At 35.9% G+C, this 20,418-nt stretch overlaps 1 protein-coding gene across 4 annotated transcripts in view; it reads right to left on the bottom strand.

Moving 5' to 3' along the window:
• CNTN5 (contactin 5) overlaps positions 1-20,418 on the bottom strand; it is a 661,723-nt gene that overhangs the window by 187,067 nt on the left and 454,238 nt on the right. For all 4 annotated transcript variants that reach the window (XM_074570954.1, XM_074570976.1, XM_074570986.1 and 1 more), the window contains one exon: positions 7,092-7,187. In XM_074570954.1, the coding sequence (XP_074427055.1) occupies positions 7,092-7,187 (96 nt within the window). The remainder of the gene's footprint in view (positions 1-7,091; positions 7,188-20,418) is intronic.

Raw genomic sequence — 20,418 nt, forward strand, 5'->3', positions numbered from 1 at the left:
CCCTGAGGGGAAGAACAGCTCCAGTGAGTGATCCAGTGGGTCTAGGGACATCAAACTTTCAGTTCCTAGTATAGCTGAGTTTATTTTTTGAAAGAATTACTGGAGTTCTAAGGGAGTGGGAAAGATTTATCAGTAGTGATAACATTTGCAAAAGGCTTTTAAAAAAATACCAAATTACAAGTTCCTTGGGAGAATTTACCACAGTTGGACCAGTAATGAATTTCCGTCCATTTATTACTTTTCAACTTATTAAAAAAAAATAGAGAAAATCTAGACTTCTACGTAAGAAAGTTTAAATCAATAATTATTTATCCATATGCCTACTATACAGACATTGCCTAGAATTTGGGGCACATGCAGATCATTAAAATGTAATTAAAATCTAATAACAACACATTGCCAACAGACTGGGAGTAACTCCTCATTGGCAAACATAGCTTGTTACAATGCTACCCTACAGAAAATTCTATCATTCCCAAACTCTTAAATTTCATATCCTCAAATGCATGCCTTCAACAAGATTGAGGAAGTAAAACCCTATAAAGTGCTCCAGGGAAGTCAGCAGCAAAATTACTGGTCATGTATTGAGTAATGAAAAGACCATAGAAGAAAAAAAAAAAAAAAAGACAGAAGTTAATTGTATTTGTTTGTTCTGTAATGAAAACTACAGGCGTAGTCATCAATCAGTTGCACAGATAAAGAATACAGATTCCTATATTGAGCCATGTCAGGGGCCATGGACATTCACTTTAATGATAACACACATGGGAATTAGCATTACTAGACAAGAAAGTTTCAAAAGCAGTCTAGTAAAAGTGATAATGTAGTGGATGCAAGAGGGAAATATCCTTATGATTCTTCCAGGGAAAAAGGTAGATGAAGAGATGAGAAGACCCTATGGAATGAACCCAGAATTAGGACAGGGACACAGAGCTTAAAGGACTGTGAACCTGTCTTCTAATATATTTTTTTTTCTCCCATTATTGAAAAGCACAGTTCAAGCTTCATTAGCATTCAGTTAAAGTCAAATAAATGCAAAAACACAGTAATGCCTAAGAGGGAAGTGCAGGAACCCTTCTACTCATCATAGCTAACTCACACAGTTGACACATGTGGCTCTCAACACAGTATTTTTAAAACTTCTAATATGTACATTATGATCATTTATATGTTATGGGCATGCAAAGAAGTGATAGAAAAGTTGTGTCATTTTGTCTTCTATATATGACATATTAAGGGTTTATTAAAGAAACTTTTCTGCCCTGTACAGTTAGCAATCATTTTCTAATACCATTACTTCAGTGGCCTGTTTCTGTTACTCAGCATCATACTCCCATAGTGAATTAAAATGGGTGAAGAATGAACTATGTCATGCAATTATGAGAGAAACAAAACAGAATTAAGATAACTGCCCTGTATGTCTTCATATAGATCCCCTTACTACAGGTCAGCTGTTCATTAAGTACACATATTTGGCTTTCATTAAAACATTAATGAGTCTTAAAGAAACAAAACCAAAACCAAAAATGGAAAACCAACCCCAAACTTCAATGTTCCTCTAAATATCACTTTTACCAGTAGAAAGAGAAGCGTCAGGGTATTAGACATTTCTGCCTTCCCAGCAAGCCTAGCAGTTAGAAGGAGATGATAGGTATGTTCAGTGAATGTGAAATTTTCTATTTGCCGTCACCAGTTGCACACATATTCACGTCTACAGACTACTAACAGAAGGTACTGACTGATGAGTAAGTTCTGCTTAACTTAAGGGAGAGTCACATTTGGAGGCATGGCCTGTCCAGCTATTGTTTTGGGAATACTGTAAGTGGCCAGTGCTTTGATAGGATCCAGGAAACAGTCTGCCTTGTTCTCAAGGTGAGAGGAGAAATGTGACTTTCACCCACACATTGGTCTCTCCTGGAAGCAAATTACATAGATTTCTATGCTGACATTGATTTGAAAATTTAGATTTGAAAAAATACATAACAGAAAAAACCTGGATGTTACTTTACTGTTTAATACACACACAACTATATTAATATCACAAATCATCGTCAGGAAGAAATCTCACCCGTAGTGACAGGTCAGCATCCAGTCACGTCTAGAGAGAGATGGAGATTCAGAGATCTAAGTTCATGCAGTCTTCCTATGAATTTGAAGAGACTGGTAATGGATAGATCCATATAAATATGGACGTTCTCTAACATTGTGCACTGAAATACCACTGTTAGATGCTTGGAACCTGGGACTGAATCCAGAGCCTTAAGATAACCTTGTGACCTTCATACACATAAAGTTAGACATCTGTGAACTGCATTCACAAAAGCCAGCTTAGTAAATGAAGAGTCGGAGGGCGCATGGATGCCTTCAAAACGGAATTTGCTGTGTCCTGCATGCCGATACCAGAGCCAATTGCCTGTAAACAAGCTAATGAGCATACTGAGGGCAGTCCAGCCCAAATATAACGATCTTGTTATCATAGCTAATTTGCCTGGAGAAGTCTACTCCTAATAATTCTGTACCTGAATGAGGTCGTTTAGAGCCTGCCTCATTATTTCTATGTATAATTTGTGCAGCATGCGCCCAACCAGAGGAGTTCCGACTAGAGAGCTACTGCACTTCAGTCGGACTTGGTTTCCTACTTGTAGCAGAGCTGCAGTCCAAAGCTGCGGTTTTAATGCAAACACAGCTTTCAGATTCATTTTGCAGACCCTGAGCAGTGAGAAATGATTGGTTTGTGTTTCCTTCTAAAGTAGTTTTCTGTGTATTTACAAAGTACACATAAACAGGAGCTCTGAAGAACTTAAAAAAACATTATTTGGCATGATTTTCTCCAACTAATAGAGAACTAGGACAGTTGTGTAGGAACTAGAAGAACAGGACAACCTCTTGGACCTTGGCAGAAAGAGTTTTGTTTTAGCAGCTTGCTGGACTAGCAATGCACTACTGTCCAGACATCCAGAAGATGCATGGGAAGGACTGTGATCCCCATAGCACTGACATTAATCAACTTTGGTGATGCATATCTCATGAAAACTACGGTTTTATAATACCAAAGGGGAGGCAGAAAAGATGCAGCCTACAACACAGTTTCCAAACTGTGTAAGAACAGCTTTGTCCTTTAGAAAGAGATAAAAAAAGTTATAGATTAACATCTGTACAGATGTTACGTGCTGTGGAAAGGTTACACAGCAGTGCTCCCTCCAGAAGGCAGCGTGCCTTTGAGGCGGGAGGGAGCAGGCATCTGCCTTCCCCTGCGTGCATCAGCGCTGTTCTCTTTCTAACAATGGGAATCGGCGTTCTCTATTAAGCTCATACTGAAAGCTTGGAATAAAAGCCTTAAAAAGCTCAGCTGAAAGTATTAATTCTGAGGGAAACATGTAAATCTGGATGAAATCTTCCATTCATTTTTAATTTCACTATGGTAAACCTTGTAATTAAGATGATTAAATGACTGAATAAAACCCTATATTTACATCCTTTAGAATACGACAATGAAAAGCCATAATCCTGTTTACAGGAAAAAAGCAGTAGAGGCCTTTTAAAATGGAGATATCAAAAAAAGCTTGTTATTTAAGCATTTGGTAATTAATGAACCTCTTGCTTAACCTAAGAGTTAAATGTCTAGGAAACCCACCTTGGAGAAAAAACTAATGGGGGGTGAGGAAAAATCAAATGTTATGTTCATGGAAGAAAAAAAAAAAGGATAAAATTTTATGCCTATGGATGATCAAATTACCTGCAATTAATATATTTCACAAGGGACATCTTAAGGATTTGCAACAAAAAAAAGTATTAGTGGAAAAACTTCTGGAGTAGACACATTAAAATGATACAGGACTCCCAATGAAGTCAGATGCAGCATTGTTCTGGAGTGATGGTCTAGGAAAAGCAGGAGGTGAGAATCTGCTAGTGGCTGTTTGTCCTAAGGAATTTGCCCCAAATCCTTTTTGTTGAATGTATTTTCCTTTGCCATTTTGAAAGAGGGGACAGTGTCCCTCCCAAAAAACTCCCTCATTTTTCTGCACAGCTATTTCTCGGCAAAGATGACAATAACTTAACAAACTCATTTATTACAACCAAGCAATAATTCTCTCATCTGAATCTGCACTGCAAATATTCTGAATATATTTCAGGTGTGCTTTTTCTTTTTTTGTGTGCCTTATTTCCACTGTAAAATATTTGGACAACATTCTAATGAAAATCTACATGAATAATCTATATATATCACGAGTTTGTGTTTGTTTGTTTGTTTATTGCATTACCTCTTGATAATATATCACAGCATTAATAAACAGAAATCCACTCTGTATACATATGAAATCTGTTTTATGATTAAATTCTTGTCAAAATAAATTAGTGTAGTATTTTTTCAGTCAGTGGTGTTTTGTAAAGACTTTCAGATTTTTCTAGAATTGTGGTCTGTAAGAATGGAATGCAGGTATTATTCAATCAAAAATATTTACTTTATCTTCCATTTGAAAACATGTTAATAAGCCTAAATATCTTTTCACATAGTGTTCTTTCACTAAGTCATCTTTCTTTTCCCACAATGATATTGTGATTTTATAAGAAGGCTCAATCCTGAAATTCTTATGCTAGTTTATAAGTAGTTATTGACTTTAGAGATTGAGGAATGGGATTCTGTTGAAGGATGAATTGCTTACGAGGTTGTGGAGAATGATTAGGTTTTATATTATATTATGGGTTTATCTCCTGGGATAAGTAAGTGAAAATTATTTGTAAAGGTGCTGATCAATGTGAATAAATCAATATAACAGAGCTTGCGGTGTTCATCCACAAAAGATTCTCTGTCATCAAAAACACCTCCATAACTCATGGTCTTGTTGATGTTAGATGTTCACACATTTCAAACATGCTTTAAATAGTCTTTAGCTTTGGTATATCCACTACAATAGCTTAGCGCTCACTTGAAATTTTGTCTCCCAGGTGATTTTAAGGGTCAACATTTCTTAGAACTATTTAGAAGGCAATACCATCCATGCCAATCAGACACAGAAAATAAAATGGAGTATCCAGAAACCCAATGCTTTCAAAAATAATTTAAAAATGGATTCTAGATGTTCCTGCACACAAAACCTTGAAGTTCCTCTGCTCTGCAAAACAGTTTTGTAACTGGAGAAGTTTCATATTCACTGCTTAATTTCAGAATTGGATTTACACACTTCCCCTGTTAAGTTCTGCTTCTGTCCAAAACAATTGTTCACAAACTGACTCTGATCTAGCAGTCATCTTTCATTAATATCTTGTACCTTATTGCCACGTCTTCATGGGATGATTTATTGTTAAAACATCACCAGGTGCGGAATTTTTTGGAAGGCACATGGAGGTAGATTTTCTCTTTCCTGGGAGACTCCAGCCGCTGTATTACCACTTGCAGTCCCATTGCAGGACCACAAGGACTTAATCCCCTCAGTATTTTGCAAGTAGGAAGCTGGAGGGAAACTGCATGTGATTCTGCATTACATGACAAACAAAAGGAAGGCCAAGTCCCCTTCCCATTCCCATGAGGTTGTGTTTACATCTGCATATCAATGCAATTTTTCAGCTTTCAGTGATTACTCCTCTACACTGCAGAACCTTTCTTGGCATAGCTATGGTGACAAAATTATGCCAACAAGGATTCAAAATATTTTTCTAGAAGTAATTTTCCTGCTGGCATAGCTTGCCAGTGCTCAAACAATATAAACTAAATCAACTGAATACTGTCTTTGAGCACAGTAGTTTCCACAGCAGGGGTTTTGCTGTCCCACTGATGAAAATGAAAGATACCAGGTTTTCATCATCAAAGGCAATGTGCATGTTATAGTAGAACATTGCATTGGAATCTGCCTAAATATAAGTGTAAGAGCGTAACTTTAGGGAAAAAATTATAAACAGCCTGATGACATATAAGGCGCATTTTGTGGAATGTCAGCTGTTACAAGGCGTATGACTACTTTGCTATTGATGCCCATCTATCCTTACACTCTCAGTTTGTTTGGGGAAATCAAATTCAGCTGTGGTGTTTAAACTGCCTCTCACTTTTTCTGCCTACGTCTTTTCCCTCTCAGTTTACTTATCATAATCAAGCCTTAACATCATGTAATCAATTCCATCACGTAGAGATTGTAGTGTCAAACTCAGAAATGGATTATAAAGGCAATCATAACAAGGGAACGCAGTCAGAAGAGAGAAAAGCAGAGAGGTGGCCAGAAGATAAAAAGTGTTAATTGCATTGATAATTGTCATGCAGTAATAACAGTCATTCCAGAATAAATAGAAACTGAACACATTTCTCTAACAGAAACTCAGAGGAGATTTTCTGTTCTGTAACTCTTCTGTCTGCAACGTGATTTTTTTCCAGGGCTCAAATTTGGAGGAAGAAAAAATCCCCTCAGTGTAGACCACATTTCCTTAAGAGGAAAAGGATATACTGCATCTATTGAAAAACATGATATTCTCTCTAGCATTGTGTCTCCAGGTGTTATGTGATATGTAAATATAAAGACGTACTTAGCTATCTGCAGACATTGCCGGAGTGCCAATTTGAAAAACAAAAATGTAACCTCTCTACATTTTCTTTTGGGAATCCACAGGCATTTCATGGGACTTATGATATTTCTGATTTCCAGCAATGGTGCAGTTGTACTGGAAACTAAGCTATACAGCGAGAAGAAGCAACCAAAATCACGGCTGTACTACTGAAAACAAAAGACAATTTGTATTCAACAGCAGTGTCTTGACACTGACATTTGGAACAATTTCTGAAAGCTTTTAAACTCTAAAAGAAATCTTCTGTGACCTCAAGGCAGCATCTTCACCACTGGTGGCACAGAGACTATTGTTGTTACATTCAAGTTTTATACTGGGAATAAGACAATCTTGTAACAGAAATTCTGCTGTTAGTCAGTGGCATTTGCAGCATACAAGCTTTAATTACTCCTTTGGTGCTCCCAAAACTGTCAGCAGAATGGTGGATATTTCATTTTTGAAGTTCTACAACCAAATACACGTTGTATCTAAAATACCGAACGTCCAATAATGAGCAACTATAAAGGACCAGCATGCATACAAGCTGCAGCCTACTGTACCTGGTGAATGAAGCGGAGGGGAGCACATCAAAACAACTCCTTGACCTTCACGTACAGAGACAGCACTTCTCGTCCGACCGCTAAAATTCCCCAGATCTATCAAAAGAACAGAGTGTTTCAGTTACATACCAAAGATTTTAAATTGTGTGGCTACTGTGACTTACATTTTATTTCCTCTTGTAAAGCTGACAGTTCCTGTTTTCATACCTTAATCTATAATAGGAGGGCCTTTAAAAATAAATCTATTTCAATTACAAAAAATTCCATGTTGCATTAGCACTTTATTACTCTCTTTAGTGCATTTGGATACAGTAAGTATCAAAAGCAAAGCAGTAGATGATATATATCCACCATTTACAGAAATATTTAATAGTGCTTTTTTTTTCTTTTTGCCATATCCTGTTTGGTTTTTTTCACCAGTAGAAGTGATTCATACGCAGTGAGGAAAAGAAATAACAGTGGAGAAAACACCTTGGCTAACATCCAGGCTGATGATGTTGCTAATGTCACATGGAAAGTATATGACACGTTGTGATGAGATGGGAAAATCAGCTGCATTGGTTCTAAAATCAAATCTGGTCTATAGCACATTTACTCTTTTTTAAAATACATTCCTTCTGACTTCTACAGTGTTAGAAATACAATTCAGCTGTGAGTAAACATATTTTCCCTCCAAAGGTTCCCCTCTAGCAGGGGAATAACAAACATTTCACTCTTTGTACAAAAACTTTTTAATGGGGCTGTAGGGCACTCCTATGAGCTCTTCATTGTGTTTATTTAAAGCCTCTCAACCAGGAGATCCAATTGGCCCATTTACCGCAGGGAACACTGGACCTGGTTCACCTTTGAGGTGGATAGCTATGCTCTAGCGTGCGTATCTGTAGCAGAAGGGATATGACAGCTCAGTTTTGCCATCTGACTGGTGCCTTCATCCATTCCTCAGCAATGGCCATTTTAAGACTCTCTTCACTCAGGGGTTTTCTAGAGACATTTCTCTCTGATGTGGATCAAGGCAAAGAGAGCTGCAATAAGAGTACCCAAAGATATCTTAGAAAAGGACCAGAAGCTTCAGTGGGCGTTAAATGAGGATCCAAAATATGAATAGATGGGGCCAGTTGGAGCATCTCTCAGTGACATTCAGCGACCTATAGCCATACCTCTTCATTTCTGCATCCAGACCAAGGTGAAGGTGCTGGTATGATCCAGACAGCACCAAACAGTTTGAACAGGTTGAGAAGAATTATTACTTTCTTAACTGCACTCAGTTGACAGTTCCCTGTCAGATGCTGAAACTCCACATCTTGCTCCATGCTTAGTAGTGCATGAAACTGAAGTTCAATGATTTTTAAAATATGAGTTGATCTTTGATAGATTTCATAATGGGGATTAGGTACCCTTTTTTAAGTAGAAAGAGACCTATAATCTTTCCAAATGCTTTTTCACATTTCTAAAAGACGTTTTGAGCATAGGCAGAATCCTAAAATTTAAGTGTATCTAAATTTGTGCTGTCTTTGGCCAAAATAAAACAGTGCTCTGATTTCAACAGCAGATATCGTGTTTGAATAGAGAAAAGGTGGATGGGCTTCAGTAGAATTTTAAAAAATAATAGGGAAACATTCCCAAATTATGCAAAATTTTGCTAGGCAATAGTTAATGAAATATTATATTGCATTTTAAAATAAGCACACCATGGGTTATATTATAATCTGATGTAATTTCACTTAAAAGTGACACCTAATGAATGTTACCCGATAGTATATTCTGTGGAAATGTAATTATTATTAGTTTATGTCTAGAAATTAGTGGGCTGGTGTATCCCTGCATAAACAGTTGTTTTGGATGGGAGAGCAGCTTGCAATGAAGTTAAGGATGCCAATTGCATGTGACTTTGGGCCTTTATGTATGTTTGCATTGAGTCCTGTATTTTTCTAAAAGGAAACTGATCTATCAACCAATAATGTCTGCAGCCTATTAAGAAACCAATGTTTAGCTTTAATTTTAATGCACAATTTAGGAACACAGTAATCTTTTTTAATGCATTATTGCTGAGTCCTTGTGAAAACACTGTGTGTCCTTAAAGACTTTTTTCAAGGTCAATTTTTCAGGCAAGAATGACACTAAATTACCATAAAATTGTTCTTGTAGCCTTCCTTCTCAAGAAAATATGATTAATCTTCTCTGTATGTGTCCTAAAACATTCAGTTTGATTTACTCCTCAAATGCCTTCAAAGCTCCAGACTGTATGCACAAACAAACCTCAGTGAATTTAAAATGTGGACAGAACTTAAACTGATGTGCCATGGCTTCAACCTGTTTTGGGAAGATGCTCAGAAACCAGAATAGCTGCTCTGTGAGAAATACAAAGGCCATTTCTCTGTGTGTAGGAAGAGATATTATCGTAGCAGTACCTCCTTCCCCAGCATTTGGAGAAAAACAAGAACTTATGTTGCAGACATCAGAAAAACAGTTCTAATGCTACTGACTACCTGAAACCCATGCTGCAAATTTGCTATATACGCTATAAAAGGAGATTTTAAAAAAAATAAAAATTAAAAGCATTTGGATCGGGGAATCACAGAGCTGAATGAATTAAAGTATTGTGCAATGAAAATGTAAGTGAAACTAGCAAAAATTCATAGCGGTGTAAGGAGAGAGCCTGCAATTTGCACAGAGAGCAGGACAAGGAAGCAATCTTTTCTACTTCTGAAAAAAGTCTCTGAGATTTGTTTTCACAGACTGTTTCTGCAATTTCTTGTAAGCCTGGAAATAATTAATCAGAATTTTCAGAAATATTTTTATTTTAAAAAATATTAAGAACTCCAGCCTTTTGATTTAAATTCCGAACTCAGTCTGAACTATTAAACTATTTATTAAAAGTCTTTAATTTTGGAAAATATTTTTTATTTTCTTGAAAAAAATTATAATTTACATATCTCTCCTGGAGGACAAAATATTTTAATTTTAACGCAGAATCCTGCATCTCCTAGGGCTATATGTTTTCATCCTCTACATTAAACATTTACTATCCATGATGAACAACCTGGAAGCCTGTCAACACAAAAGAAGGGAAATTTGTGACATCTAAATTGTAAACTCTATAGGCTGAAGTAGAAGTTTTATAGTTTTTGCTTTTTTTTTTTTCCCCTCAGGTGAATAAATGCTATTTTCTGATTAGCTATAGTGACCTCAGGATTTTTTTCCCATTTTCTGCTTTGTATGTGCACTGTCAGGGACAAATATTCCTTTTTTTCTCGAAATGAAAAACAAAGATCTTCTTTTATTTAAAAATAAAAGTAATCTGTGTGACTCAAGTTTCTATTTGTTCAAACCAATTAATTTCAAACTAAAGAAGGGAGGTAACAGGGCTTTGAATTTCAGCTCTTTTTGGCTATCTGTTGGTTCTGAATTGCATTTCATGTTAGCAGACAGTGAAAAAAAGGATTAACAGGTACAAAAGCAGGGATTTAGCTGTAAAACAAACAAATGTAAGAAAGCTTAAAAGGAAGGAAAGGTGAAGGATCATGCCTGCAGTTCCCCCACAATAAAATAATAAGTCCAATATGGAAGAATCAAATGAAAGGGACATGTAATTAATTTCCTGTAAATCTCAGCCATTTCACGTCTAGCCACATTGAAAAAAAAAAAGGAAGAAAGACAGCTAGTAAAAAAGTATTCAAAACACTATCATTTTACTTTAAAAATTCTAAAAAAATAGATAATGAAAGAAAGGTTGGACAGAATACATCTTTAGAGGTGGGTACCGTAACCTCTCACACAGCAGTGCTGGCCATCGGCTCAGTATTCTTGCTGCAGTATAAACTCGTAACGTGTGACATGTCAGACAGCCCCGCACAGAACGAGTCTATCCTTCATATTATTACGATGCACATGGTTGATTGATAAGAAAATGCCTTTTTGTGCTCCATAGGCGTTCATCTTCTGCCCTGAAAGATTAGATTTATTTACTCTTATCTCAGTGCTAGCGGCAAAGATGATAACACCTATTATATTATTTTCAAAGCAGTTCCTGGGGTTTTAGCTACATGACTTTCATACTCTTTAACATGAGGCACAGCCTTGACCACTTTGAAAATGGCTAGTTAGGTGTCAGACACCATTTCTAATGTAGCTATAGCATTAGCAATTGTATGCAAAACATGCAAAGAGCATTTAAGATGGAGTGTGTGCGGCAGGAGCAGCACAATTGTCTTTATTGCGAAAAAAATACTCAATTCAAGAAATATTATACAGTGTCACTAGAGAACAACCTGTGACACAGAAGTGTTCTCCACTACGAAAAGGAAACTGTCGAGAAATTCCAGAGCTAGTGAAGATGCAAGACATTAAATCCAATGGGTTTGCTGCAATGCTTTCTGGATGTCCTGCTTGTACTTCAGGTATAATTAGCTCGGTGTAGTATTCGATCTTTCACAGAAGTTATAAACCTGGGAAACATTCCGATCTCTGATCCAAAGCAGCTGCCAGGTAGTATGTCTGTCTCTGCAGCGGCTGTCCCCGTTCTTCTGGAAGCAGCTGAAGCATGGGTTTCTCTCAGCACACGTACTGATATAGGCTGTGGAAGAATGACACTCACCACCACAAGACTATCAGTTTAAATACGACTCAACAGACTTCTGCAGAAGGTGAAAGGAGTAATGGAAAATAAATGAGAAAAACCTCAAGGCAGTCAAAACAACAGAAAAGCTTTGCAGGACTAGCTGTAATAAACAACTAAATAAAGGGGGAAATATTCTGCCATTGGTAGAAAGACTTCTACAAAAGTTAGAGCAGTTTTTACCACTTAGTAACCTTCCAATTTGCCTTCACTGTACTTTGCTTTTTAGGCATGCATAGGAGGGATCATTCATTCCCTGTGTTCATCAGTTGGCTGCAGCTGATGGGGGCAACAGCGAAGGGGCAGGTTTTTGTGACCCAGACGGTGGTCCACTGATGATTGCCATGAAATTAGAATCAAATTAAAAATGAATAACAGATCTTGTTTTTATTTTAGGCAATTACTGCTTGGTGACCTAGCATGGAAGCTGTGGAAGGCTCTGTAGTTCATTATCAGTGACTTAAACCAGTCAATTAACTTTTAAAGGAGAAATTAGATTGGTGCAGAGGAACATCTTCTGCCAGTCCAATTCTACGAGTTTAAACTATTTTAAGTGCAAATTTATTATGGAGTTTAAAATGGACATCATATGATATGTATTAAAACATTTAAAGACACATGCTGAAGATATCTAAAGAGAAATATAAAGCAGGTGATATTCTTTCTAATAGGGTAAAAATAGCTCTACACAAGGTAAAATTCTTCTGTCAGACCAAGGACAAACTTATTCATTGCATTGTCACTACAGAGAGGATAACCTTCCTCTCCTTGTATTTGAATGACATAACTAAGAAATAGACCTTGAGCTGGAATTGTAGCTCTTTAAAAAAGGTAAGATTTACAGGGAAAAGAATTACATTTAAAATATGTTTTTCAAAATTCCATTATCACCTACATCAAAAATGTGGCTTGACTGTACACTTGAAACAATGGGAAATATAAATGTTGTGTTTAATAGCCCATAAACACAGGGTACACAAGAATGAAAAGTAGGTATTAAAAAGAAGTGACACATGTGATTGTACAGGGGACTTTTAAATTGGATGAATTAAATACCATACTGACAGAATATCAAGATGTCCAAATAAATTAATAGATCCTTTTGTATTGACAAACACCTGTTTTCTGGGAATACCAGATTAAATAGGTGGAGCCCTGTTATTCGAGTCACTCATTGGACCTAAGAGTAACTTTCAATACTGAAGACGTTAACTAGAAAAGGTGTGAAAGGAAGCTCACATAAAAAGATTTCTGCCATGACAGAAACATCATCTCACTGTGGTTAATGGGACAAGCATACATCTCGAACTTTTAAAAATCACATTACCATATGACTTTTAGGTGACAAAATAAGGGCAAGATTCAAATACTTCAGAATGTATCACGCTTATTATCATTGCTGCTGTTATTGTTTATTACCAGAAAGCTTTTGATTCCTCCATGGATCATCAGTCTGACATGACCTGAAAAAGGTCATTTTTTTCCTCAAAGAAGTTACTATGCAATCATATAATGAGACACAACAGAAAGCGAGAGCACAGAGAAGCAATGGTGTGTTTTAAGCTTGTACACCGGCCACCCTGTGTCTCCATACACCTGCAGAGCCATTGAAGAGTTTAAAGGAAGGGGGGTGGTTATAGATATTTACAGATGTTTTCAGGGACTGCCAACAAAAGATGATGAGAGGCACAGGAGAAAGCTTAAAGATTCCTGTCTGAAAATGTAAAAGATGAAGAGAAGAAGATACAAGATACTGTATTTTCTCATACCACCATCTTCCAGAAACTTTCTCAGATACTACAAGAAGTTTTTTTCTCAGGCAAAAAAAAGAAGTCATTGCGGGATCTTTGAACAATGGTGGTCCTTGAGCATGTTCTTGTGAAAAAGAAAAGAATCTTCTTTTTACCATGCAGTCAACATGAACTAAATGTATCCAATATTGATTCATTAGCCCTGAACTAAATCTTCACTAAGAAATGCAGAGTAGTTAACTAAAGGAACATTGTTTTTTCCTGTCACAAAGAAGTCATGAATCCATAAATGTGGCTAATACATGCTACCATAATATACTTTATTATAGTAATAATTAGCTATTCTGGTGAAGATAAGAAATATATAGAACTATTTCCTAAAATGATTTATTGATTCTTGTATAAAATATAGTACAATATTTTTTCCTTTTCCATTTCTTCCACAAATTAGATTATTATTTATAAGTAATTAATTATTATTAATTAGAAAATTAGAAATTTTTATAACAGGGAAAAATAGAATTTGCCTCTATTTACTGTGCCATACTTTTAAAAAGGGAATACTACTATACTACTTTTCAATTAAAATATTCACTACCTGTCATCCTACATAGATTTTATATAAAATATAAATTGATGTTCTTCTTCCACAGTTTTCTCTTCACCAGCTAATCATTTTTTATATAATCTAATCGTTCATGGCAGGTTACCCCAGGAGTCTTATGTATATTGGGAGCTTTGAAGAATTTTTTATTTGGTTACACCTAGTTTCAATAGCATCAATGAATAGCATCAGTGTCATCAATAAAGCTTAATTCTTCCCAGAGCCTTGAAGAAGAAAGGGAATTTGTAGATACCAAAATCTCCCTGAACTTCAGTAGGATTTCTGCACACATAAATCCTGAAGTGCTGGATCAAAGTGAATTAGAAGAAGAAATATTTACATGCAGAATAAAATAACAAGATTCTGTTGAAAGTTATAGAGCTGCTATATGATTCAACTTGCCATATTAATTGCACAATATCTGGGATGTTTGTGGTTACAGTTGTTGATGATCATGATTAATTAACTGCAATCTTTCTGTGTCTGTCAGGTTTCATCTATTCTCCTAAGAATTATTTCAGCATGCTTCTCAGCTGGCTCTTGTATCTGCATACTGAAATATAATGGCAAAACACAGAACCAAATGCAAATATTATAGTTAAGACTTTTTCATTCTTTCATTCTATTCATGATCTGTCATTTAGGAGCAACAGCTAAAACCAAACAAATAAACAAACAACCTTAAGTAACAAATGAAAGGAAAGATTTTCAAATACAGTTGCCAACATTAAGTCACCAAAATAAAGTGGATCAATAAATGGTACTATTTCCAGATGTCCTGAGCAAACAGATTTTCACTTGAGTAATATATGCAAAGTATTTTTTTGTAAACACATTTTGTTACATAATGTTATCTGCATCTTGAGAAACATACATTTCTGTTTGCATCCTTCTTAATATGCCTTCCTGGCACTGAGTGGTTTACTAACCTGTATAAATTCTATATACACGATATTGATAATTCTACATTTTAACTTTTTTCCTTTGTACTTATGAGTGCTTCTTCCCTTTTTCTTTTTTGCTCTTTTAGTCACTTTTTTCAATCAAATTAATTCCAAACATTCAAGGATATATTGCAAACACCATTTCATTTTTGTAACTTTCTTCAACTAGATGTGACTTTTCCTTGCTTTAATTAGGGACTAAAGATAGCAATGCCAGTTAGAATTTTGCATGATTAAACACGGAATAACTAGCACAGTACAGTTTCTTATCTTATGAGATCATATAGAATTGACAGTGACTAATCTCCTTGCTATAGTTTATTGGAAAATCACTATATATGTGTTGTGGTTCATAGGAGGCTGATCTGTAACAGTGTTAGTAACACAGAAAAAAAAGCTTTTATGACCAGTCTGTGTGAACAAGTCATTAAGGATAAGATATTCTGTATTTCATTGATCTAATTCATATTAGAGAGTAAAACATTGCTTATATATATTTAATGCTTCACTTCCATATGTACAGGACATTGTTGCAAACCTTTGGCCTCAAGGATCCTTTCTCCTACGTGTCTTAAGTTCCAAATCTTGCTTTGCCAAAGCCGGAATTGATCAGAAGAAAGGGTATAAAACATTTAAGAAACTAAAATTTTTTCGTCAGGGAAAGGTGGTAAAGGAAGTAAGCTTCCCCAGGTTCAGAAGAGATGGTGTTGAGCTCACCTAAATTAAATCTTTACAACTCTCACAGTTTTTGCATTCAAGGCTATCTTGCTTCTTTTATACTACGCTGACAGAATACCACCGTATTTCCATAACTTGTTTCATCTGACCTAGTTCAGAGCTCTAATTTGAAATGAGATTAATCCTACCCAAGAATTGATTATTTCTCTTTACTAACTACAAAGAGGATGTAGATTTACAAATTCAGGCACAGCCTTTTTTAACTTTGTGGATATTTCTATTTAGTTGGATAAATCCAGGAAAGGTGACACAGACAAGGACTCTGTAGAAAATAAAAGCCTGCCCTACCAGGGTTCCTGTTCTGAAGATAACAATGTAGAGATGTTTGATAATGTTTTGGTTGTTGGTTTTTGTTTGTTTTGTTTTTTTTTTTTTCCTGACTAAATTGTATTTTGTGTAAATGGAGGTTTTGTTTCAGAATTGCAAGTTATATGTGCATGAACTAGGACCAATATAGTATCTGAGAACTGCTGTTCAGATCTAAGGCTTGGAGAATGGCATGACTGTCCAGACTCCAGTAACAGCTGGAGACTTGCAGACACCGAGGTATGACATATCCAATTCTGACTCCACTCTAGACAAGTCATTTCACAGTGCTGACTTTTCACTAGACTAATGTGTATAAATGCCTCCATACTTCACTTCTGGTCTGTCATAAAGAAAAGAGGAAGGTCATAATCTCCCAGAAATTATTTATTTGCTCTTCTCTAAGAGTTGTGGTGCCCAGTATGACCTACAAGTCAATTGTGACAAGATAACTAAGTGCTTGGACACATCCAAGGAGTAAATCTGGAAGACCTTGGTCTTAGTTGAATAGCTCAACTGGAAATGAAGGCCTTACAAACACGGAGTGTTTCCTAGGTATCAGCTGGTTGTTACATATGATCCCAGGTAATATTTTTGATAAGGCAGTTTGTATTGGAACACGTTATTCTGTTTTATATCAAGGTGATACGAGTCACTGCAAATCACAATTTAGGATATGAGCATGTAATTGAACAAGTAACAGTCATCAAAGATAAATAAATTGTCACCAGTCAGCTGAGCTACTATAAATTACTGTCTATGTACTTTAACCTTTTCAATCTGTAAGCTAGAACACATCAATTAAAAGGTCTGTGAAGGTGGTTTGACCATTCATTTAATGATCTCATGTGTGGCCAATGAATGGCACACAATTTATTTATTTGTCATATCAGTAAACTTAAACCTTTGTAGAAGGTTTCATAATTTCATGAGATCTTGGCTAAAGCTATTTCATACGCTCTCTGAAGGGCATTTACTTCTCCCACCTCTCTTTTTGCATTCTAACGCTATTCTTCTATGCCACTTAATTTCCAATTCTGCCACAAGCTAATGTCAGAGAGCTTGTTCAGCATCCAGTATCTCCTCTCCTCTCCTCTCCCTGCCTCGCCTCGCCTCGCCTCACCTCTCCTCTCCTCGCCTCTCCTCTCTTCGCCTCACCTCTCCTTTCCTCTCTTTTCTTTTTCTCTCTCCCTTTTTTCTCAAGACTGTTATGCTACTTATCAAAATGGTATCCTACCTAAGGTATCTATATAACAAACCGTAAGACACAAGGTTGCACAAAGTAGTAATCACAGTCTTTGTTTTAGGAATGTACATCAGGCAGCAATCCCACAGTAGTTCATCTGATCACTTAAAATCCTTATTTATTTGTCACAATTATATATTACTGCTCACTGATCAATAGAAATAAAAGTAAAATATGTTTCCTGAACTAAGTCAGTTAGATGCTCCACAATATGGATTGATTTCTTTAAGCAATCTAATAATCGCTTCTCTTTTTAACTGACCTTCCTAGGGCAAAGCAAATTACCACCGAGTATGTCCCAGCTGTAACAGTGGCACAGACTTCTGATACTGCAACTAAGCATAATCAAAGCTGTGAAAGCTGTTGCTTTGGAAGTTAGGGGTAATTGGTAGTATTAATAACGCAGCAGGTAAGAATAGCAAGACAGCTTCTCTTCTCATATGGACTGCTGACCATATAACTTACAAGAGAGAATCAAATTGACGGTTGGATTCGATGACCTTAAAGGTCTCTTCCAACCTAGATGATTCTATGGTTCTATAAATGTTAGACCACGCTATCTAAGCCTGCAGCCATACCTAACCATAGTAGTATACAATGCTTTAAAAAAAAAACAAAACACCCTGAAAGGCAGATATTTACATTTAAGTCAACTGAACTTGCTCACATGTGTCTGGGTGTCCTACCAAAGAACGATACTTCCTCCTAGATTACTACTAGTGAATTGCTCAGCACTTTGTAAGCCTTAAAGCCACGATTGACCATAATCACAGGCCTATATTTAGACAACGTTTTGCCACAAGAAAGCACTGGGCTCCGTGATACAGGTATTGAGTATGTGGGCAAAATCAATCAAAGAGAAGTTAAAAAAATAAGTATCAGGCTGGAGAAGTTTTGAGCTCTGAATACATGAATTCTCCGTGTAATAGGATAACATCTGTCAGAGGAATTAGACCTGTTAGGGACCAGCCTTGTAGGATAAAGCATTTGTACCATAAAGCATTTGCAACTGTTATTCAGAGAAAGTCAGGCATAAAAGAGGACGTAAAGGAAAAATATTAAAAAGAAGTCTAGCCGTTTCAAACTCATGGTGAGCATTTGGTAGATCAGGCTAAATACATAGTATGTTTTTACCAGCAAGGAAAGAATCCAAGTTTCTGTAGTGAACATGCTGTATGAAGGAACAAAAGTGGTGATGTCTGGATTTTATACTGAAGTGGACCAAATAATTACAGACTGTGACATGAAGACTATGAAGTTGGTTGGTCAGATTTCAATATTATGAAATGATGTAAAGAATGATTTGGATGTTAATGAATATCAAAGGGAAAGTCAGAAAAAAAGCCACAGATTAAATACATACAGAACAACAGTTTCTGCAGCAATACTGCCAGATGATCACTGAATGGCTTAGAACAGGCAGATCAGTAACCTCAGACGTGCCGAAAGGATTGTTCCTGCATATAAGGTACTAATTTACAAAGGACGTCACACGGCCAAAGAACCTTACTAACCAAAAATAATAGGCGAAACTCTGGATATGTGAATCTGCAATATTTCAGGAGGAACATCTTATTCATACCTGTTGGGTTCCAGATGGTTAACTTTATATATATTATAAAATTGGTTTGTTTTACACTACTCCACTGAGAGTTATAGTTGTTTTTACCAAAAAGGGATGAGTTTTTGCTATCTGAAAATCAGGTCCTTTGAAAATGTCTCTGTCACGTAAGTTTGATATGTTGTTCTGATACCATACTTCTAAAAAGAGGTTGACAAATCCGAAAGGCTTTAGAGAAAAGTTATGAGATAAATTTGCATTACAGAAAATATCTTAAATGCGTAAGCCTAAGAAAAAATATTCTGATGAAGGTAAAGGTGAGAAAAGGAAAAAGACTTTTCCATCATTTCGTTTTCTTAAAAGAAAATACCTGAGCTTCTGAGTCAATCTCCTACTGAGATTTATCCTACAGATAAACATTATGTGATTGTTTAAAATCACTCCTAGAAATGGCCCCCTTGAACTCAGTGCGTGTAGTCAACTGATTTAAATATGTGCATAAATGTTTGTATACATTGGAATATAATTTTTAACACAGATTTCATGCATAAATTGTTTACACAAAAAATAAGAGCAAAACAAGAGATACTCTTAGAAAAGAAAAGAAGAAAAAATAATGACTCCTTTTCAATGATGTGTGGGAAAGAATAGGAAAATGATACAAGATTACTGCAGTGTTATCACTTTAATAATGATTAAACAAATCTCATTTGAAGGACTGACGTTTAAGGAGACGGTACCTAAATACCTGAGGAGAATTGCATCCATGCTATCAATGTAATTTAAAATAAACCATTTTGTTTAATTAATTTCAACCCATTTTATATGTTTCACATGCTAAGGAGATGAAATGGGATTTTTATCAGTGTAACTGCAAATTATTGACAAGAACAACTACAGTGGTAGCATACATTCATTTTATCCAAGTCAATTAATACTAAATATTACGTTTCCATTTAACAATACAAGCATGGATTGTAGGTTGAAATTAACTGTGATTAAGCTCGTTCCGAGTAAAAATTTTAGAATATTTACACTAGCTGATTTAGATAAAGTCATATCATAAATGTCTATGGCCTACCAAACATGAATCAAATGCAAGCAAACCGAAAATGAATGGTAGTGTGACTAAGTAGTGGTGACTAGTCATCGACGAGATTCATGTGTGACTATACTTTAAGGTAACAGTATCATGTTAATGCTGAGAAGGCCTTTTTTAATTGATTTTTGTGCCAATGATTTTGAATGTAATAGAACAGGATTTTCAATTCTTATCCCTATTATTTGGGAATATTTTTTTTTTGCTTGGAATATAGATGAGTTCTTTCCTTCTAACGTGTCACCACAAAAGCAATATTTGTGAGCGCTAAATTTTATTGTGTGGGGTTCAGTTGTCTGATAGCTACGTCTGAGCCAGTCATCCTAATCTTCCTTTAAAGACAATGCAAGAAATAGACACTTCAAAGGCCTGATGCATTTGACCTATTTTAGATGTCAAATTGACATGAATGAATTGCATCCTAGTAGTGCAATAGATTAAGTAGGGAATATAAACAATTAGA

Source organism: Larus michahellis, chromosome 1, assembly GCF_964199755.1.
Source record: "Larus michahellis chromosome 1, bLarMic1.1, whole genome shotgun sequence".
In the NCBI taxonomy this organism is placed as follows: domain Eukaryota; kingdom Metazoa; phylum Chordata; class Aves; order Charadriiformes; family Laridae; genus Larus; species Larus michahellis.